The following is a 23,772-nucleotide window of genomic DNA, read 5'->3' on the forward strand; positions in this document are numbered from 1 at the left end:
TAAAGAATGTTCACTATACAAAATAAATATGGAACATTGCTTTGTAATAACAAAAATGTAAAGAACCAGTTCTAACAGGGCTGTGGTAAGATTAGGTTTCACTGACAAGAGCAGTAAATCCAATGATCTTACATGAGAATATTAATTTTATCTACTGTGCTTGGGGATTTCCAGTGTTTACTAGTCAGAACTAAGAGTAATAGATTTTGGGTTTTTACTGTAAGATATACACATCTACTGAACTGTTTGTTTTTTATCAGGTTTTTCTGGAATAAATGTTATTCAAACAATGAAACTGCATATTTAATATGACAAGTAAATTAATTTATATTCATGATGACCAGTGTCCTATTACAGCTCTGGTACCACAAAATGATCACTTGATGCATTAAATGGTTGCCAAACAACCACATAGCAGTGGACATAGATCACCTATTCCACTAAAAAAAAAAATCCAATTATTGTCACCTAGCAACCAGGACAGGAAACCTGAAAGGAACAGGCCACCTAGAAGGATTAGGGTTAGATAGAAGCTAATGTTAAAAATGGATCTCAAAGAAACAAGGTATGAGAGTGTGGGCTGAATTCATCTGGCTCTTGTGAACATAATAATGTACTTTCAGGTTCCAAAAAATGGAGGACATTTCTTTACTAGCTGCATGAGTGTAAGCTTCTCAAGGACTCTGCTCCTTGGGATTTGTTTACTTGGTCCTCAATTGGGACTTGAAATTTTACCCAGCATATGAATGAAATCACATTAAGCAAGATTCAGTTCTACAAAAATTTGTGTAGTAAGATGTCTTATCATAATTCTGCTGAACAGCTTCTTAAGCATGGTAAAGGTGTACAGTATTTGAAATAACCTTAGAATAAAAGAACTGGTATCCCTGTTTCACTGTTACTAGAATTTTCTTTTTTTGGCAGGTTGATGACACGGAAGTGATGAAACGACAGAAATACCTGAAAGCACAACGGGACAAACTTTTAGCACTTAAAAAGCAAGAACGAGAAAAACAGCTGCAGGCTGTGGAATCTGGCAGCAGCAAGCAACGTCCGAGATCTGCAAAAGCAGCACAATCAGCACTGGCTGGTCAGCCAGAAAACAATGCACAGACCTTGCAGGTGCGAAAGGCTCTTGCAGAACGACTGAAGTCTGAAGTAGTTGGCAGGAAGTCCTAGAGTTTACATGCTTCTGTTTCTGATCAAGTAGCTTCTGTTCCAAAAAAATAGGCATTTTTGGTTTTGTAACTAAGAATTGTAATTTACCTTCAGATGGTGCCATATTAATAGATTAATTCTTAGTTTTACTTAATGACACTTTCAGCAGCACATAAATTTGGGCAGGGGAGCAAATGGTTGTAAAATAAGAAATCATGTCACAGAAGGAAATAGTCCTACCCTATTTTACAGTATTATCCAAGCATTTGCCTTGGCAGACAGGAAAACCACAAATATCTCGGGCCACCTGCTAGCCAGGACAAGAAACAAACCCAAACCACCCAAAAGGAAAAGGAGAGCGCTAATCACTCTAAAAAGTCTTATTTTCTTGAAATATTTTCACCCACTCCAAGCACTCACCGCAGAGTTTATTTTTACTGTGTTCCATAATATGAGTAAATATATTCTACTGATAAATTTGACTTGGTTCATCCTGGTCCATCACACTAGTAATAGTATAAAAGATTATTAACATCATCCAGTGTGATTGATAAATGTTGTGTTTTTTAATCCTTCATTCTTTACATGTTTTGGTTGGAGCAATCATCTTCAGGACATACATAAATACATGTGGAAACTACTGTTATAATGTCATTGCTCATTATCAATATATACAGACACTACTATTACAATGTCATAAATATAAAATATTATCCTTTAACAATTACTGTGATGTGCATGAATTTATTAAAACATTTAAAAATTATTATAATTAATCTATTTATACGTTTAGAAAACTTTCTGTTAAAATCTAGAACCAATTTTCTTCATGTCCTTCAAATTACGGAACCATGACATGATATACACTCATCTTCCTTTAAAGAGAAGAAGTATAAGAGACACAAACCAAACTGGTTCTAGATTTTAACAAAAAGTTTTTAAACCATACTTGTGAAAAGACTAATTATAATAATTTGTAAATGTTTGAATAAATTGATGCACATTGCAATAACTGTTAAAGGATAATATTTTATATTTCTGACATTGTAATAGTAGTGTCTGTATGTATTGATAATGACCAATGACATTGTAATAGTAGTTTCTGCATGTATTCATAATGTGCTTCTGAAGATGGTCACTCCAATCAAAACATGTAAAGGATGAAAGATTAAAAAACAGAACATTTATCAATCACACTGGACGGTGGTAACAATCTTTTATATTCTACTGACCACCACTACAATGTTGGAACAGAAGTACCATTTCTAGAAAATATTCCATGCAACCCCACTAAACATTCATGCATACAGCTGTAAGCCAGTGTGTAAAGCAAGACCGGTGTGTGATGTTTTCATCCTGCTTACAAAAAAAAATTATTCTATAAAGAGAGAGCTACTAATTCAAAACAACATATGTTCAGGGAAATATGACTTTTGGGTTCAATTTGATTTCACTCTCCTGAGCAATTTAATGCCTTAATTATTTCTGATGAGTTACTCTGGAAGGCTCTTGTGAACCTGGTAATGAACCTTCAGGTTCCATAAAATGTTGAGAAATTCTTGAGTAGCTGCACAACTGATAGCTTCTCGAGAAGGGCTTACCTCCATGGAGTTAGTGAAATAAAGATATTTTGGGTACTGTTTCCAGTGTCATGTGGTCTGAATAGTAAATGTTCAATCTACAATATTTCTGTCAGGCTACACACCAAAAAATTTGTAATAAAGAAGCGCATAGTTATGATAGCATTGATTTGTTGACACAACTGAACAGAATGTGACATATAAGAAATCAGGATTTTTACTTTTTTTGCAATTACTCCTACTTTTTCAGTTATAACCAAAAGTTTAATTAAAACTCAGGATTTGTTCTGCCCCTTCAATCTACTCCAACATTGTTAATTACTACATTCTTAGATTCTATGTAATCACACATAAGTTTTGTACACAGATATCTAGGGGCCAACAACTACAGAAAATTTGAAATTATTTTGGAAGCATAATTTTGTTGATTCAAGAATGGAAAACGTAGTTACAGTACTGTCTAGACTACTAAAATACTAAAAAGAAAATGTAGTCAGTTTTAAGGAAGAAGGAATATTGCAACTACATAAAAAATAATGTAATAAATCTTAACAAATACCAGCATGAAAGAAAATAATAAACCCCAGTCTGAGTCCTGTGATTGACTCAAGGTTTGGAACAGAAGGACAGAAACCCAGATTTCAACCAAAAATCTATTTATAGAATCATTAAACCCAAAATCCAAGATTAATATCTTCTGGGATGTGACACTGTGTAGTCTGGTAGAAGTTTACCAACATTTTAAAGCAACATGATCTCATCTTCAGGGTCAAAGAGTATGCCAAGAAAGCAAGCAAGCTTGTCCCCTGGTTGGATTCCCTTTGACCCCAAAGATGGAGGAAGTAAATTCCTCTGAAGCACTGGTAAACTACCAGATTATATGGCATCATATACCAGAAGATAATATTCTTTATGGTCACTGCTGTGAGAACCTCAAATCTGACAATCCCACAAACCATCTATTAAGTAGGAAACCAGTCATCAGATATAAGACTGCCTTTGTGGTCTAGTGGTCAGAGTTTGATTCCCAGCACTACCAGATTTTTTTCTGAGAAGTAGTGGGTCTGGAATGGGGTCCACTCAGTTTTTGTTTTATTTTTTATTTTCTCATCAAACATATTATAAAATGGCTGTCTTCATCTCTATAAGTTGAAAAAAATTTGTTTGCCGCATCCACGACTTAAAGCTTACATCCTAAGCCATCGGTTACATTTCCACTCTCCTAACGCAAAAAACTACAATTTTGAAGATGCCTTTCCTGTATGTTTGTATAAATGTACAATAATTATAATCAAATGTTAGGAATGAAAACAAGCTGTAATACTGTTTTCTCAAGTATTTATCAGAAATACTTCATCTTTCAATTAAATGTAACTCTTATGTAACAAGGTACAGAAATGTAAACACAATACATTAATGCCTAATTCCATATGAAGGCACAATTTATCATCAATTTGTTGCTGCTTCTGAAAAGATGTATTTCTCCCATTTCTTTTCACAAATATGTAAGTTAAATAAAAGGATATGCACAAAAGCATAACAATTTTTATATTGTTCAGGTTTATTACAAACTGATTATTATTTTAAGTTAACTCCAACTTCTACCAAATACCCATAATTTTAAACAAAGATGCTTTTCTTTTACCATCTCCTACAGCAACATTTTTAGCTTACAGCAGTGTCTCCAAAACTAAGTGCCAGAAGAACAGCAGCAACATGTTGCACGATTTACTTTTAGGCCATATGCTTTTATTTCAATACTGTTTTTTTTACAATATAAAACAAATTCACTTTAATTTTCCAGCTAAACTGTAATGTTTATAATACTCAACTGGCTTAAAAAGCATCTGTATCTTTTGAAATTTTCCCTGAGAGTGCTCTCACCCATCTCACCTGGGGTATCGGGTGTTGAAACAACCCAGAACCCTGGTATACCTCCTATTTCAAAACTACAACAAACTGTGAGGGCAGGTGTAGATTAGGAAACAATGAGTTAAAATGGTTTAACGGTTTCTACCCAAGCCGTTTACAAGAATGCCAGTTACCTGATTGATCAGATAGATAGCTTCTTGGAAGTTAGTCCATGGCATCTGATGAGAAGATAGTAATAACAGAGGAAGTCCTGGAGATAAAAGGAAGAGGTCTGATGAATATCACGGTTCTGAAAAAAAAAAATAGAAAAACCTATCCATAAGGACAGCCAACAACTTGAGAGTAGAGTACAGAATGGGACAATTTTTGTGGAATGTTTCCTACAATGTGTTAATGGAATACTACTAAGTAGATTAATTATGTAAGTAAATATTCTATACAATAAGGTCCAAAGACTTCTGTTGTTTACAGTTATGAACAGACCTTTATATCAAAGCATATAATACTGTTAAGATCTAGAGAAAATTATGGAGCTGGGATAGCACAGTTGGTATAATGACTGTCTACAGGCTGGAAGGCCTGAGGAATCAGAGTTCAAGTCCCATTGGAGGCAAGATTTCTCGCCTCTCCATGTCATCCAGACTGGTTCTGGGGCCCCCCCCCAACATCCTATCAAAAAGGTACCAGGGGTAAAGAGGCCAGGGAAGGAAGCTGACCACTCATTTCAATCAAGTGACAAGGTCAAGAATACATGGATCTATACATCCACTCCGCCATATGTCTTCATGGCATAATGCTTAATTAGCTAAGCACAGAGTCAACTTTAACCTTTACCTTACCTACAGAAAATTACATGATTTACATTTATAATTTTGAGGAAAAAAAATAATGTTGAATAGAACAAAATATTATTTGTGGATATTCAAACTGCTTCCTACTTGTGTCAATGCTTGGATTACATTCATTAATTTTAATTTTAAATTATGTGAAATGAAATCTGCTTTCTACTCATTTCAAGCTGATTTCTTGCCTGGCTTATTCTTAAACTCTGAAGATGGAGGCGATATGTTTCATCGGAATGTCAGCTTATTTTCAATGGACTACACAATGTTATACCCATATCAATTCAATATAAACAACTAAGGGAAGGTTAAAATCAGTGGCAGTAAGCTCTTGGCTGCAGACGCCTCAAAAACACTGCCCTTCAGCAGGAACATGCTTTTGCCTACATTCATGAAGTTGTATGGAATATTTTTAGAACCCATGCTACTTTCTTTAATGCAATCCTTGAAGCCACTTCAATGTCTTTTGCATCATGGAAGTGACAGCACTTCAAATCATTCCATCATCAGTGGAAAGAGGTAAAGCCAAGAGGAGTTCATTGTATAGGGGGAGGGAGGAAGAGCAAAACACCATGCTTAATGAGCTGCTGCAAAAGCAACAATCAATGCGCCGTGGCACCGTCATGCAGGTGCATGGTTGCCTAGACTTTGGGACACTATGAGTATATGCAAGCTGTCTCCAACAGATGAGGAACTACTTGAAAATGTCCCTATTGACTACAGCAGCCTCACACATAGTCAAGGTGTATGATATTCTGATGATCAGAAGAGAGTTGCAGAATAATGTTATGCAGCTGTTGTTACCATTCATGAGTCAGCATTCTTGCTTGGTACAATGTGTTGGCAGACATGATCATCTTCAGATCATTATTGAAGATGGCATGGCAACTACCAAACAAGATCATGATTTTCTCTGCAACCACTTCCACCATCCAGCACAGATTTCACATTGTCCTTATTCTGTGATGTAGAAGACTGTCACATTGCATAAGCCATCTTCATTTTATGATTCTCGTTGTTCTGTGACACCACCCAAACACCTCAGATTTGATTAATGTTTGTTCACCATATGTGTAGACCTCTTAAAGCTTCTGCAATATTTTCATCCCAAGTACTTCAATTCAGACACAAAATTTGATGTTAATCTGCTGCCTGAGGCAATCCATTTCCTACAGCAAAGCCTTCCATACACCACACTTTTCAGAGGCAAGCCATATTACCAAAATCTTCTAAATGCTTAAAATTAATGGAAATAGCAATGACATGGATGCCAACACAAAACTGCAGTTTCAGGGTTTAGAACCAGTGCAGGTCTAAACATCCCAACTGAACAGTTAATAAAGACTAAGAACATTATATGTCCTTGTCCTGAGCATGACAAGTACTGAAGCCCCAGTTAAGAAGTGAGTACATAATACTCTCATGCTGGCTGCTCGGGCCTATCACCTAGTCCATGGGCAGTGAGACAGAAACACATTATCGAAATAAAATTGAAGTACTTGGGAAAAAATCAGACCCAGTACCACCACAAATCTCACATGCAGTTCCCTGGGATTTAAAGTGGGCCTCCACTAAAGCAGGGGTCTCCAAACTTTTCGAAACACAGGCCACATTAGGTAATTCAGCACTTTCAACGGGCCGGATAAAATTAGAAATTAATAACTCTAGATATATGAGTTTTACTGAAAGCACAGAATTTCATAAACTAAATACAAAGTATGTGAGAATAAATTATCGTATATTAATGACAACAGACAGTAGCAGCAAATGCTCATATTTTCATTACAAATTATAATAAAACAAAGTGAATGATGGAACGCTTTTGCATTCTTAGAATCTGATTAAATTGAGGTTCAAATTTTGAAACGCTAATCACAAGTAGCGACTTAAACGTTCATCGGATAAATTTGCCCTGTATTTCGACTTGATGTACTTCGTCTGGGAAAAAAGTTTGTTCACACAGATATGTCATCCCAAAAATGGAGATAAATTTACAAGAAAATTTCTTTAAATTTGGAAATTGCTCAGCGTTCAGAAATTTATACAATTCGATCAAATTTCCTTCCTTGTATTTGTCTTTAATATCATAATTTTCCTGAAGTTCAATAATTTCCATTTGAATTTGACTTGGGACATCTGCAGCATCACAGTCAAACGGATTTTGAAACAATCTAATTTCCTGAGCACTGGAATCCAAATCAGCAAATCGCTTCCAAAATTGTTCTTTCAAATCTGAAATGACTACATTTGCAAATGAGGAAGGAAATTCTGCTTCACCCTTTTTATGCAACTCTGCACAGTATAGCATATGAACAAAGTTACAATTTTTCACTTGGCTTTCCAGAAGTATCAACTTTGCTCTGAATGCCTTGATAAGTGCAAATAAATCACAGACTAAGTTATTTTTAGCCTGCAACTTTAAATTCAAGTTGTTCATATGGTTCACCAGATCAGCAAAGAATGCTAATTTCCAAGGCCACTCGGTATCTGATAAAAGTGGTTCGTGATGGTTTTTCTCTGTAGGAAATATATCAATTTCATTCCTGAGCTGAAAGAAGTGCGAAAGAACCTTCCCACAGCTAAGTCATTGAACTGCAGTGTAATATGTCAGGTCAATAAGCTCGGAATCATATTCCTCGAGAAAAGACCGAAACTGGCGATGGTTAAGTGCATGACAGCGAATGAAATTAACGATAGAAATAACAGGTTTTAAAACAGAGCTCGTATCAACGTGTTTTGCACAAAGTGCTTGTTGGTGGATAACACAGTGAAGAAACATTGGCTTTGATATTCCTGCATCCTCACATGCTTTTGTGATTTGGTCAACCAAACCTATTTTTATACCAGACATTTTTTCCCCCATCAACTGTCACGCACTGTAGACGGTTCCAGTCCAAATTATATTTTGTTAGTGTTTTTTGTATTTCTTTGAAGATATCATCTCCTGTTGTAGTGCCATGCATGCTGTGAAGTGACACTAATTCCTGTGTGACATTAAGTTCATTGTCGACGCCACGAAAAAATGCTACTAGTTAAGAGGTATTACAAACATCAGTTGATTCATCCAGCGCAAGAAAATACCGACTGAAATACTGTGCTTTGCTTACAATTTGCTGGACAATATTATGTCCTATATTTTCAATCCGACGAGCAACAGTATTTGGAGCAAGACTTATTATTTTAAAAAGATTAAGTTTTTCGGGGCACAACTCAGTCACTGCTTCCATCATACACTCTTTGATGATATTATCAGTGAATGGTTTTCCTTTTTTAGCCAACACATAAGCAACCTTATAGCTTACCAAGGTTAAGGCTTCATTTTCTGATGTTGCTTTCGTAAGTAAGTCTTGCTGAGAACGCAGACAATGACGTAATGATTCAAATTTATCTGAATGCTGCTTTTCTTTAAATTGTGAAAACGTTGAAGCATGCTTCATGTCATAGTGATGACGTATATTGTATTCTTTCAACACAGCAACAGTATCTTTACATATCAGACATACAGCTTTATCCTTTGAATTCGATTGTATGAAAAAATATTTTACACCCCATTCTTCATTAAATGCACGGCATTCATTGGCAATTTTTTCTTTTCTTTTTTCCATCCATGTTAAAACTTGAAAAGAGAATAATAATACAAAAATTAACAATAAAACGAATACTAAATAGAAGTAACAAATATTCTAGTAATTTTACTATGTACACTCTTGTTAATTTAAAATGTTTAGATAAATAAATTTATATATAATTACTGTATTATTATAATTACGACATCTCTGTACAAGCAAATATATGAATAAATTTATTCAATTACAAATTGAATATTATGTAACTGTAACCACTGACTTTTAATGATCATTTACTTTATTGCACACATCAACTACACTACACAGACTGCTCCTCGTACACTTATGTACAGACTGTCTGCGAACTGAACTCCTCTACTCCTACACATTGAGAACGTTCTGGAAACATCCTTTGTCGGCTGGGAGGGGTAACCGATAGCCGTACCACGCCGGCCGTCGTAGACTGGACTTAAGTTCCGGTAGCCTTATCAACATTCCTCGCTACCAATTCTCGGAACAGTTAGAGCAAAACTGGGCATAAGTTACCTTTAATACAAAAATGGTAATAAGTATGACAAGTATTAACAAGTATTTTTTTACCAGTACTCATTGGAAAATTTGTTCAACTGGCGCATTTCTGCACAATTCTTTCGTGGGCCACATAAAATCACATCGCGGGCCGCATGTGCCCAGTGGGCCCTAGTTTGGAGACCCTTGCATTAGAGCAATCATCATCCAAATGCCTGAGCAAAATGTTGACATTACTGTCAACTGTTTAGAGAATCAAAATACATAAGACATCAGCTAATGAGAAAACTTGTTACAATTAGCTAATAGTGACCAGATGTCCTGTATTTATAGGCAGTACTCTGATGCACCACAATTTTACAATGAAAATAAACCTTCTAAAACTTAATTTTCATGAATATTAAATTATAAAAGTATTGCACCTTACTCTCTTAAATAATAACCCCACCATCATGCCATGCACATTTGGATTTTTGTGGTTACAATTAATGGCGAACAGTAAACATCCACAAGAATATTTCCGGTCTTAACCATATATTCTGAAAGTTATCACTCCTACAACAGGATGTATTTTGTTCAAATCTCATCTGTAGATGAACTTTTATTGCTTTCCTCGGTCACTTCAAGAATTTAACTTGCACAACTGGGTTTATCTTCAAATCTCATTGTTACATAATCTGGTCACTTGGTACAGCATCCTTAAATACCATCAGAAATAAACAAAGTTCTACAATGTCTATATATCTATAACATATTCTGCAATTATGTATCTAACATGGTCCCATTAATTTTTTCATATTTTTTTTAGCAAGAATGGAAAGGTGTACTGTATTTCAGAGCATATATATATTTTCCGACCATATTCTCTGAAATTTTGCATTCCTTGTGGTTCCTGTTGTCCTCTGTTGCAGACACAATTCTTATCACAACACTGCATATACCATACTTCACAGTTAGAGACTGCTTTATCTCCTGTTGTCAAATATTCACCATATCAAACATGGTCCCAAATAACACATAAACCTTAAAAAGACCAATGTTTTCAACTACATACAATTTCTGTTTTGCATAACAAACTTTTTGAAGAAAATGATAAAATTCTGATTTGTGCTTCATGTAAAATAGAGGTTATATTTGGCCAATACAAGCCAAAATAAAATCTGCACTGTTGTGCCCTGAAGGCCGACACCCGGTAACATGTTAAAAGAGTACTTAATTTTTTATTTTAGGGGAAAACGTTGGATAGAATAGAATTAGTTTTGGGAAATACTTGTAATACGTACAAAAGAGGATGTAAGAAGGGTTAAGAAACTTCAAGGAATTTCTGCGTACGGAGTTAGATGGACGTTAGCCTTTGACGCGTCAATGTCTTGTCAGCAGAATGACGTTGAAGGTACATCAAAATGCTAACTCTGCAGAATCTACACTTGAGAAAGATGGGGGAACGTTTGAAGGTAAAAGTGTTAGCCATATGGACTAGCAGTAGAAGGGGCGTATCCACCCCTAAAGATCCCAGCCAACGAGAGCAGCCACTTGGGATAATAATTGGAGGCGGAACTGCACCCCCCCCACCCCGGGAAAGTAATGAGTTAGAAAGAATAAAGGTATATAACGTGGAGAGCAAATTATTATGGGGACTATTCTAACAGTAATTTTGGCCAATTGCAGCCGTAGGCCATGCTGGAAGAGGCATCGACTAGATGTCGGGCAATGTCATCTGTCTGCAGTCTCAACACAAAGTAAGTGAAACCACTCTTATCGCCATGCTATTGAACTGTGATATTATTAAAGTGTAACTCCCCCAATGGGACATGAGTTAGGAACATTACAACAAGTGTACAAGGTGTAAGAGTGATTCATCAGAGAAATGCAGAGGTAGACATGTGTAATATAGAGGCTGCAGAGGGTGTGTCTAGCTGCAGGGATGTGTAAAGATATATATATAGTGGATGAGTAGAATAGGAGAAAGAGGAGACTAGCGACCCGCAACTGGGTGAAAGGAAGGCTAAGATGAGGTCCAAGAATCGTCTAAGAAGGTTCAATGTGTAATCCGACAACAGTCGGCTCTTTAATTGTGATATTACTAAAATGTATATAGTTGTGTATTGATTGTTTATACTAATATAGGGTAGCATATGGTGAGGATGTGGGTTTTTGTTGTTGCGATTTCCTCCCTTCCCACATTTCGCACCTGCACCCTCCTGACAAGCCCCGTGAACAGTGTGCCCCTAGCCAATGGAGCAATGATCGAGGAATTTAGCAGTTTTCTAGGCCTCACCCCCCTGTGACTGCAGTACAGATGGTGCCAGCGGTGGGATACCTCCACGCCCCCTGTCACCACGGCATAACATGCATCATATTTAGTGCAGGCCCCCCAATACCAAATTTTTCAAAATTGATTTGGTACATTTTTGAGGATGAAATATGCAAATGGGCAGGCATGACCTTCCCAATGTGTTCAGTTTACACAATTTGTGCATAGACTGCATACAACATTAGAGTGCGCTTTTCTACTTCTGAAACAAACTGTAGAGCAATCAGTCTGCAGTGTGTCATGTGCAAGTACTGTCAGTAGCATACACACACACTGTAGTATCACTAACCAGACATGCACAACAGTACATAAAATAACTTACCCATAATATAAGCCATCTGCTGCTATTACACTGAAAACACTGTCATTATAACAAATTATATGAAATGTATAATGCCTTGTGCAAAGAATGCTATAAATAAACAAATGTGAACAGTATGATGGCACATATATACTCACTCATAAAACTTACAATGTTTAGTGGATATGTTTTCTAACTATTTAGTGATCCTAGCAAAATACAAGCACACATCACTTCGTATTATTACTGCTAAGAGAACTGCACAAACCTAAGTACAGTACAATAAAACATATCCAAACATGACTCCACAAGACAAGTTAGTGCCTGATGTGTGCATGATAAGACACTAAATTACAAAATGTTCACATTAAAGAGGCAATCTGCTCTGAACAACCATGTCTAGCTCAGTATATGCTCATATTAACAAAATATGTTAATTATATTTTACCTGGTTATCATCACATCATTCAACAGTGAAACACAGAATTGTCATGGAAGGTCCAAAACAGAAGCCCATAAATCTGTCTTGTTGAGTCATGGTTTTTCAATAGAAACAAATTTCCAAGCAGAAATTAAAATGATTATAGTTATATATAAATATACTGTATCTTACAATTAATTAAATTGCAGTGGAGGGTAACTGCATTTAAACTGATTCATAACAGTTCAAAAATCACAAGAAACAAATATTTCATTGTAATTCATGGGCTACCCTTCACCAGGAACTAAAACAGTAGCACTGTGCCAGCACACATGTAAGTTCAAATTTTTCATGTAAAACAAATGTAATTCCCCCCTAAATAACTGAAGATACCAACCCTACTAATCAGTGTACCTGATGAACAAGTCTAAGCTCTGTTCAACATGTCACAACTCTTCTTCAGTAATTTGGTATCAGCCATCGCTCATTTAATCACATAATTATCCATTTACCAGACTACACAAATATACTATTAATTCTTCATGTTTTTTACTAAGCAAATTGGTTCCAGTGTGTTGAATCTCGGCCAGGACACTAACTATCTTGAGGCTGAAGATTTCCTTCGCCAGGCAAGTATTGGCATTGTAACGTGTTTTGCAACTGAAACTTGTTGGTAACATGTGTAAGTCCAACCTCAAACTAGGCCAAAACTGCTTCCTTTCACATCCTTTCAAAATCATCTAATAATCATAAATGAATTAATTAAATCATGTGGTACATAAACATTCTCCCCTTTTTTTATTACTCTGCAGATACAATCCTCTTACTTCCAAAACGTGTTAACTCACTCCATAGAGCTGTTATTCTGCAGAAGCTGACAGCCACTTTCTTAGTCAAGAAATCCCCTGACTTTATGGTACCACATTCATAATGCCAATGCACCTTCACCTGATCCTGCACACCCTCCCACGTTACTTCTTCAAGATACATTTTAATACTGTACTGACATATATGCCTAAGACTACCAACTGCTCTTCAAAGGTTCAGACTAAAATTTGGTGTTCTCATTATCACCATGCATGCTATGATTCATTCACCTAAATTTCCTTTAATTATATTTTCTGACTGCAGATGCAAGATAAAACATACTGAATACAACAGTAGCAAGCATTTCCTGAATTCAGACTACTCCTAATATCTCTGTGAATGTAATTTTGACATGTTACAAATATTCTCACATTTAAAACATTTATTAGCTACATTTGTATTACAATATTATGCTGCACTCTGGTATCAAAACATCAACATAATTTAATTTTCAATGCATTTATTTTTAAACCAACTTTCTTCCTGGCATCTCACAGACACTTCAAAGACATAAGTTCTCAAAACAATATTAACATTTTAAATAGGCCTGCACTTATACAATCCTCTTTATCAGCTATCACATTCATACTAAAGGATATACCAATCACTTTCCTGAATATTCACCAATTACATAACCATCTTTACCAGCTACATACCTGCATTCATATAACTCATACCAAATCCCGACATAGTCTAAACATTGTTTTGAATATTCACAAACTGTACAAAATTCGTTACATGGTCTTTCTTATTATATGGTGTTCTTAATGACCTACAGTAAGCTCCCTGTCATCCAGTGTGTGGTAGTTCTCCAAGCTACCACTAGCAGCACTAACATATCCTCCTTCATGTTGGTGCCATCGCAGCACAGTTTAGTTGTATCTGTGACCAAGTTACACTGTATGTATCCAAAATCTTTCACTCATCAATCTGCTAAGTTGCCTAGGAAGACTCCAGTGCATGAAATAAAGTATGAATATATTGTTCGACTTTGTATTGTGTTTCCCTAAGAGTTATTTTCCTGCATTCAGCAAATACATGTAACCAGAAAACCCATCACCATACATGCCAGATACTAAGGAGTTTGCTCCATAATTTTTGCAACTGTCATTCACAATATACTGAAATATAATTCTCACCTGCTATTTAATCAAATTAGTGATTCAGAACTAAGATAAATATTATAATGGTTATTTTAACTGGCAAACAGTATCAACACTTGGCACCTTTAGCATATACAATTCATGCCCTCATCACATATACAACAAAGAGGCCAAAAAATACATGAGGTGGATCAGTGACCTTTTAAGATTATATTGGACACTTTATATTGTCTGAGGTATATTCAGCTTGTGTTGTATATGAACACTGGATTATGGCTTCATGTTCCTGTTCATTTCACAAGAATAAACAGTCACTTCAATGCAGCAAAATTCATACAAAAATCTGGGTCCATACTATATTAGCAATGACTTAAACATCTGATTCCTACTTCTGTAATGTGAAGCTTAAGCCTTTCACAGATCTCCACACGATGGTAAGATGCTTATCTCACTTCCCAAGAATATAAACAGATCTACTCATGAGGGAAAAAATATTTATCTCATTTCACACAAGTATGAGGTCTGACAAAGTTCGCGAACTCGCCATGTGGTTGCTGTGGTAGCAGTGGGAAGAAACCTCAGTACGGTTTGATGATGGTGGCATATCAGCATTTCACAGCTGTGTTGTTGTTGATCTATGGCAGTCTCTTTCTGAGTGGCATCTATTATTGTCCAAGTGTGTACTGGTGTGCCTTCGCAAGAATGTCAGAGCTTGAATTAGACCAAGGAATGAACATTAAATTTCTTGTTAAATTTGGCAAAAGTGGAAGTGAAATCAGAGAGATGTTAGTGCAAGTTTATGGGGATAATGCTATGAAGGAAAGAGCAGTTTATGAGTGGGTGACACGTGTCAATGATAAAAACAGAACAGGACAGCCAGAAACGAGCAGAACTGAAGAAAACATTGAAAAATTTCATCAAATTGTGTGTGAAAATTGTCAGAGGACTGTCAGGAGCATAGCAGAGCAAGTGAACATCAAGAGAGAAACAGGAAAATCTTAACTGAAGACCTTAATATGAGGAAGGTGTGTGCAAAAAAGATAAAGGAAATGTTGGAAGGAAGGTATTTTGATGACATCGATAACATCAGGAGTAACATAATACTTCACTAAAGAAATCCGCAGTTTACGACTGGTTCTCCCAGTTTAAGAATGGGCAGGAGACGTCAGAGAATGACCAGCACAGTGGGAGACCTTCGACATCCAGAACTGAAGAAATGATTGGAAAAGTGCAACAACTGATTCGATGTGATTGAAGAACGACCATCGTGGAGTTGAAGCAAGAAGTTGGTATCTCTCATGGATCCATTCATGCCATTTTGTCTGATGATCTGAAGATGAGATGCGTCAGTGCGAAGTTTGTTCCGAGGCAGCTGATCACAGATCAGATGGAATGTTGCATGATGGTCGCTGGCGATCTGTTTGACAAAAGTATGCAGGACCCGACGTTTCTCAAGATCGTCACTGGTGATGAGTCATTGGTGTTTGCCTACAACCCGGAGACGAAGATGCAGTCATTGGCGTGGCACACAGCGTCGTCCCCCGGCCAAAAAAAAGCATGCCTCGTCAGACAAAAAGACAAAGTGATGCTCATTGCATTCTCTGACATCGATGGTTTTGTGCTCCATGAGTTCATACCGCCTGGACAGACTGTTACTGGCCATTTCCACATGCAAGTTTTGAAGAGGTTGCGCAATGCGGTTCAGAGGGAGAGGCGCAGTAAGTGGCAGGGACAGTGGTTTCTGCATCACAGTAACGCACCGAGCCACACATCGCTTGTTGTGCAGCAATTCCTCACCATGAAAAACATTCCTGTCATCACTCAACCACCGTACTCTCCGGATCTCGCTCCAAGCGACTTTTGGCTGTTCCCTACTCTGAAAATATGCCTCAAGGAGACACATTTCGCAACCATGGAGGACATCAAATTGAATGCGACAGCTGAGCTCCGGAAGATTGAAAAAGAACCTTTCCACCACTAGTTCCAACAATGGCAGGATCGATGGAGCAAGTGTGTGCACGCGCAAAGGTCCTACTTTGAAGTGATTAGGTAAGCGTTGTCATATGTCCTACCATTAGAGTGCTATACCAATATTCCGGGAACTTCTTGACTGACCCTCGTATATTTCTTCTTCATGAATATAAACAAGTCTCGGATCTTAAGACCTGTTCCTTTACAGCTAAAGGTGTTCATCTTTCAAACTCTTCCCAGGCCTGACATCACACATTTATATACACAAACTAGTAAGAACTAAAGGTAGCCATGCTACCATCAATTCATTGATTCTTTATCTATTTAGTGACACTTTCCTTAATTACTTAGGTTATGCAGTGTCAAATGGTAGGATAATTTGTGAATGATGGACTCATGAGGATGTGGAAGGAATTGGTTGTGTGTGACCTATTTAAGGTATTACCCTGGCTTTAAGCAAACAGTTTGAGGAAAATCACTAATATAAATAACAGCGTTAAGTTCCTGTACTAAGTGTTTACGGTATTTCAAGTCATGATTGAACTCGGTAGACAGACAGCCAGTCAGACATCCAAGGATGAATATAAAGGTTCCAAAATGGGATTCTTAAAATCATTTTGGACCCTTAAAAAAGACTAAGTGAGGAATATATGGCTGTTATATCAGCAAATGCAGTTGCAGTATTAAAACCAGTCAACCATCTTACATTTATACAGCTCTGAACACATTAAAGTGCAGTGAATGAACAAGAGCTAAATTTTCACAGTGCATCTTAATTGACATCAAAATGGAAAGCACTGGCACAGTCCTACCAGAAAAGAAATAAATTACGGTCACTGAAAACTTTCACAACCAGACTAAAATGTATAATATAAAACATGCAACTTCATATTCAAATGATATTTCATGTGCACAAGGTTCTTTTTACAAAACACATATTTTACATTAATATTCTCTTTTATTCTTGAATATAACTTGGTTACAATTTACAATTAAAAATTTCCGCCATTATGACGCTACAAAACATGAAGCCTATAGCAATGGCAATATGTTAGAAAGATGAGTGATGAAGTCAAGGGGAGCAAAACAGCCGAGGTATCTCGATCCAGCTTCAGCTCCTCTGGGACAGGTAGAGAGAGCTGGGGACAATGGAACAGATATACAGATTTCCAAGAGCCACTTTCTGTGGCATGCACTACTCCCAGACTCCCTATATGTCGATGGCAATGCACTACAGCTGTAATGTGTTGTCTGCGATGATTCAAAACACAAGGTTTTTAAATCAGCCCAAACAGAAACTGACAGGGCAGAAACAAGAAGCACAATAAAAACAAAATATGTCCAGCTACTTTATACACCTACACAAAGTACAGAAACATAGGGGAGCAACATGAACTGCCAGTTTGCGCAATGAAAATGTACACGAACACTCAACTCAGTATGGTACACTGGCTCTCCATTACAGGATCATATTTATTTTGTGCAAAATTTATGAGCAAGAATGCTAAGCCTCCTGTTGCCTACAAGAAGTCAACAGGATAAATAATGCTGGCCCTCAAAATTAGTTTAGAGTAAAAACAGAAATGAGTGATGTTCCTGCTATTTTGTAACCTCTTCAACTGGCATCACAAAATGGAATGGAACACACCATAAATTGTAGAACTCTTAATATGCATCGCTAAAACGTGCAATCATGTTTCTAATATTTTTATTTCCTTACTCCAGCATGTACTCCACCCTGGCACATTGGAACTTTTATCCTTGTCAGAGTTAACAATATTGCAATAGTGACTTCCATGGAAAATTAAAATAAATGAATCCTCAATCTACTAGGACAGAAATACATGTGAAATTTAGGAACAAGTCAAAATAACAGACAGATATTTTTACTTTTCTATGATTATGAGCTTTCCAACAAAAAATATAAAGACAAAACAGTCTACAACCTCTACAGTATAAATCCATTGCCCTATTTACTATGAAAAAAATTAGGAGTTTCATCCTGGTCTGGTACTCAGGTACTGTACAGCGTTTCAAACCGCAGCATGCAACCCTGTTCCCACAATTCTCTATTGCTCGGCACACAATGGATGGACCAGATGCATGCCACATGCACAAGTGTCAATGTACACTTCACTTCACTCTCACGTTCCACTGAAGGTCTTGAACTCTCGGAACAAAACTACAACATTAATTATACCCCACACATTTTTGCTATCTACTTTCCTGATTTAATTTGTGTAGTAGTTGTAATATAAAATAGTATGGGAAACTGTACTAAGAAATTCACAACTTCTGCTATGGTTCATGCTCAAGGAACACTTACACTTCCACAATATACTTATAGTTAAAGTTTCTAAAATACCATCCACAACGTTGTGGTTATGATGCCTGAGCTTTCCTGCTTTGTATCTACATTTTCAAATTCTTATACTGTCTGATAATAGAATCAATTAGGTACATGGGGGGGATGAATTTTCATACTTCACCATACCAAAAATAATCATATATATTTATAAAACAAATATGTTTCTCACCTGACACAACGGATTTGAATAAGAATAGCTTTCTTACTACTTTCACCTTAAAGTTTCAAACAGTGTGATATAACTGTGGAAAAGATGTTAATGTCTTATATGTAATACGACATAAAAGAAAAACAATTCTAAGATGTAAAACGGTCAAAAGGTATTGTACCTTATGTACAGAGAGAAATCAAGATGAGAGGACAAAATTACATTGTTCATCCAGAGCTATTTATAAAGAACTACAAACTTCTGGAACCTTCTAGAACTTATGAAGAATAAAGAGAGACAACACTGAACAAATAACCTGTATATTCTCTGGACACAACTTCTCTCACCTGCAGTCAATATGAACAAAACAAAACATTATTACTGTGCAATAAGCTAGCTGCAGAAACACACACACATCATCAAAGTACTGCTTCCAAATCTCATATGGAACTATAAAATCTTATAAATAATAAAAGAATCTTCATGAGTCAGAAATAGAATGATTGTATATTCAGAATAAACCAGTACTGGAATTACGAGTCATATCAACAAATATTTCACTGTGTTACAACATTTCTACCAGCCTATTTAAAAATAACAGCAGTATCCTAACTCTGAGCCGAACACTATTCATATTACGGATTTTATAAGAATGGATTTCATTCAAAAATGCAAGTTTTTCACAAAATGTGGAGTGTCTGCAAAACTATTAGCACTAAAAGCTGCATCTAGTACAGAGCATGTCATTCACTAGGAGTTACAAATCAATTTATTTACTTCAGGCTCTTGGATTCACTATTTAAAACTTTCTTCTATAACAGAATGAAACACTGTGGCTTATTTACTTATTTCTATAAAATGTGTTCAGTGGCAAACAAAACTCGACGAATGTAAACAACTGAAAGAAATAACACTTCTGAATCATGATGATGAATACACATACCATGTACTGATGCCTGCTACAGCTTAGTTTCCTTGTATTAAAAAATCAATTTTATAATGAACAAGACATAACACAAAAGACAGATCTGGAAATAGTACTTTCCTGACCTATCAGTGCATTATAACTGTTCTAAGAACAGTGTCATTAGTACATGCATATTCTAACCGAAATTAATTCTGTTATCAGACAAGCCAATTTAAGAATCAATAAATGTATACAGCTTTAATTACAGACATCAATTATGCTGTAAGACACAATGACACCAGACATATAGCAGCCTGATGTCATCTGACAGGTCTGCCAATCCAAACCAAAGCGAAGTGATGGATGAGTGATATGTGTGGCAGTGCTGGACCAGGATTCGTTGGATCAATTCATTCATAACATTGCTATGCAGACAGGAGCATATTATCAACTACTATGCTTTGATATTAATAGATGCCTTCCTTAATACTTTAATCTAATTTTGAGAGGCATCTTACAAATTGTATAGTCTTTAATGCATTCTTGCAATAAATCTTTGATACACATTCACCTTATACTGTACAGTCCATCTGGCATGAAACACCCCCACTGCCACTGCTGGTGATGCAGTCTGTAAGAGATCATACACTCAACTATAAAACCCTTGTCAATATTTCCACACTTTAACCACTGACACCACTCTTTGTTCACGGAAAGCTGCAACCCTTCAGGCGGCTCAGTCACAAGTCATGCCTACCCCCTTTAAATAAGGTGTTGCTTCCATTAATTGAGGAACAAAATATGAGCTGTTTCACTGCCCTCACACCTGGACTGAACTTGGACATATCCAAGCATTCACAACACATTCAGGCACAAGGTCAGCAACTGCCACTTCACTGTCATGTTTTGCTGGCGAAGCACTATGTGAGTCTGGCACGCTTGGGTGAAGGGGACAGGACATCGCCACCATCTTCCTCCTCCTCTTCATCCGAATCTCCCTCATAGTCCACCAAAGCCTATGGAATGTTGTAAATCATCATATTAAGAGGAATTTCCCACAGAAACTGCTTACTACTAACTTTGCCACATCAAAAAATTTACTGTCAAAAGTACAATGTTTCCCATCATAAGATTCATAAATTTACTTGGATGTCTCCTGATGGGAAGACACACAATCAAACTGACCGTATTTTGAGAGACAGATGGCATTCAATTATACTTGATATCCGATCATGCAGGGCAGCATATTATGATACTGACCACTAGCAGGTGCTGGCAAAGGTTAGGGAGAGACTGGCAGTGAGCAAACAAATAACACACAGAGTTCATGTGGAGAGGTTCAATCTCAAGAAATTAAGCGAGGTAGAGGATAAGAACCAGTATCGTGTTGAAATCGCAAATAGGTTCGCAGCTTTGGAAAACTGAGGTGGACGTTAATAAAGCTTTGGGAAATTATCAGAGAGAATATCAAAATTTCTCCCAAAGAGAGTCTAGGTTATTATGAACTGAAGAAGCATAAGCCATGGTTTGACAAATGATGCTCAAAATTATCAGAGCAAAGGAAACAAGCCTAACTGCAATGGTTACAGGATCCAAGCAATATAAATGACGATAATCTGAACAATGTTAAGACATGAAATCACCAGGCATTTCAGGAATAGAAAGAGGGAATATCTGAAAGACTTAAATTGTTGAGCTTGCAATGAACAGTAAGAACAAGAACACTAGAGACCTGTATAGAGGAATAAATAACTTCAAGAGGGGTTTCCAACCTAGAAGTAACTTAGTGAAGGATGAGAATGGTGATCTGCTTGCAGATTCCCACATTTTGAATAGGTGGAGGAACTACTTCTCTCAGTTATTGAATGTACACAGGGTAAGTGATGTTAGGCAGACAGAAATACGGACAACTGACCTGTTGGCACCTGAGGTTGAAATTGCTATTGCAAAATTGAAAAGGTATAGATCACCAGGTAGTGATCAAATTCCAGCAGGAGGTGAAATATTACGTTCTAAGATCCATAAGCTAATTCTATTTGGAATAAGGAAAAACTGCCTGATCAGTGGAAGGAATCTATTATTGTACCAGTTCACAAGAATGGTAACAACACTGACTGTAGTAATTATCAGGGAATATCACTGCTACAGACTTCATACAAAATTTTATCCAATATTCTGTTCTCAAGGTTAAGTCCAAACATACATGAAATTACTGAGGATCATCAGTGTGGGTTTCTATGTAAAAGATCAACTATGGATCAGATTTTTGCATTCGTCAGACACTGGAGAAAAAATGGAAGTATGATGAGACAGCACATCAGCTATTTGTAGACTTCAAGAAAGTCTATGATTCAGTTAGGAGGGAAGTACTGTACATAATTCACCTAGAATTTATCCATGAAACTAGTTAGGCAGATTAGAAAGTGCTTAAACAAAACGTATATAAAGGCCTTATAGCCAAATATTTGTCTGATAATTTTCCCATCCAGAATGGTCTAAAACAAGGAAATGCTTTATTGCCACTGCTTTTCAACTTTGCTTTTGAATATGCCATTAGGAAGGTCCAATAAAACCAGAAGGGACTGAAATTAAATTGGACACATTAACATTGGTCTATGCTGATGATGTGAATCTACTGGGTGATAAAATAGATACCATAAGGAGAAACACACAAATTTAATTGATACTTGTAAGGAGATTGGTCTAAAAGTAAATACAGAGAAAACTAAGTATATGTTATCTTGTCACCAAAAAATGCAGGGCAAAATCATTACATAAAGTCAGGTAACATGTTTTGAAAACGTGGCACAGTTCAGATATTTGGGAAACACTATAACAAATCAAACCTGATTCAGGAGGAAATTAAGAGACTGAACTGGGGTAATGCTTGCTACCATTCAGTTCGGAACCTTTTGTCTTCTCATCTGCTGTCTAAAAACATAAAAATTAGAATATACAAAACTATAATTTTGTTTGTGGATCTGTATGGGTGTGAAACCTGGTCTCTGACTTTAAGGGAGAACACAGACTGAGGGTGTTGAGAATATTTGGACAAAAGAGAGATGAAGTGGCAGGAGGTTGGAGAAAACTCCATAATGAGGAGCTTCGTAACTTTTATTCTTCTCCAAGTATAATTAGAATGATCAAGTAAGGAGGATGAGATGGGTAAGGCATGTAGCATGAAAGGGGGGGGGGAGGAGGAAGACTACATATAGGATATTAGTGGGAAAGCCTGATGGAAAGAGACCACTGGGAAGACCAAAGCATAAGTTGGTGGACAATATTAAAATTGATCTTAGAGAGATAGGATGGGATGGGATGGGATGGGATGGATTGATCTGGCTCAGGATAGGGACCAGTGGTAGTCTTTTGTGAATATGGTAATGAACCTTTGAGTTCCATAAAATGCTGGGAAGTTCTTGAGTAGCTGAACAATTGGTGGTTTCTCAAGAAGGGCTCAGCTCCATGAGTGAGTGAATTGCTCACTACTCACTACTACAAAAGATATCTTCACTGAAGTTTATTTCCAATATTATGCCTCTATTACTTACATGGATTGTACTGCACAAACTCTGAGAAGAAAATGTAAAACAAACACAAGTGCACAAATTTCACAACTCAGATTTTTAAAGATAAAAAATTATATAACAATGTCACCTACACAAACACTCAAATGACTTTCAATATCACCAAATATTCTCTGTAATGTTTTCCAGAGTAACATACTATTAAATACAGAACAGACCACTTTTCACACAAAATGCAGCAAAATAGTTACAGCTTCAGGTGGCCATTATACTAAGTTCCAACAATCAAATGTCCTTTA

General features: G+C 36.6%; 2 protein-coding genes and 1 long non-coding RNA gene across 7 annotated transcripts in view; 1 reads left to right on the forward strand and 2 right to left on the reverse strand.

Moving 5' to 3' along the window:
• LOC111870319 (cilia- and flagella-associated protein 36) overlaps positions 1-1,707 on the forward strand; it is a 24,162-nt gene extending 22,455 nt beyond the window's left edge. The window contains exon 7 of the mRNA XM_023862499.2: positions 925-1,707. Within this exon, the coding sequence (XP_023718267.1) occupies positions 925-1,179 (255 nt within the window). The 3' untranslated portion in view covers positions 1,180-1,707. The remainder of the gene's footprint in view (positions 1-924) is intronic.
• LOC111870320 overlaps positions 1-9,637 on the reverse strand; it is an 18,937-nt gene extending 9,300 nt beyond the window's left edge. For all 3 annotated transcript variants that reach the window (XR_004513640.1, XR_004513641.1, XR_002843824.2), the window contains exons 1-2: positions 8,755-9,637; positions 4,784-4,899 (exon numbers count right to left, since the gene is read on the reverse strand). This is a non-coding gene — a long non-coding RNA (uncharacterized LOC111870320). The remainder of the gene's footprint in view (positions 1-4,783; positions 4,900-8,754) is intronic.
• Positions 9,638-18,130: 8,493 nt separating this feature from the next.
• LOC111870306 (serine/threonine-protein phosphatase 4 regulatory subunit 3) overlaps positions 18,131-23,772 on the reverse strand; it is a 60,852-nt gene continuing 55,210 nt past the window's right edge. For all 3 annotated transcript variants that reach the window (XM_023862476.2, XM_023862475.2, XM_033753777.1), the window contains exon 17: positions 18,131-20,962. In XM_023862476.2, coding sequence (XP_023718244.1) covers positions 20,867-20,962 — 96 coding nt within the window. In that variant the 3' untranslated portion in view covers positions 18,131-20,866. The remainder of the gene's footprint in view (positions 20,963-23,772) is intronic.

Source organism: Cryptotermes secundus, unplaced genomic scaffold (genome assembly GCF_002891405.2).
Source record: "Cryptotermes secundus unplaced genomic scaffold, Csec_1.0 scaffold391, whole genome shotgun sequence".
NCBI lineage: Eukaryota > Metazoa > Arthropoda > Insecta > Blattodea > Kalotermitidae > Cryptotermes > Cryptotermes secundus.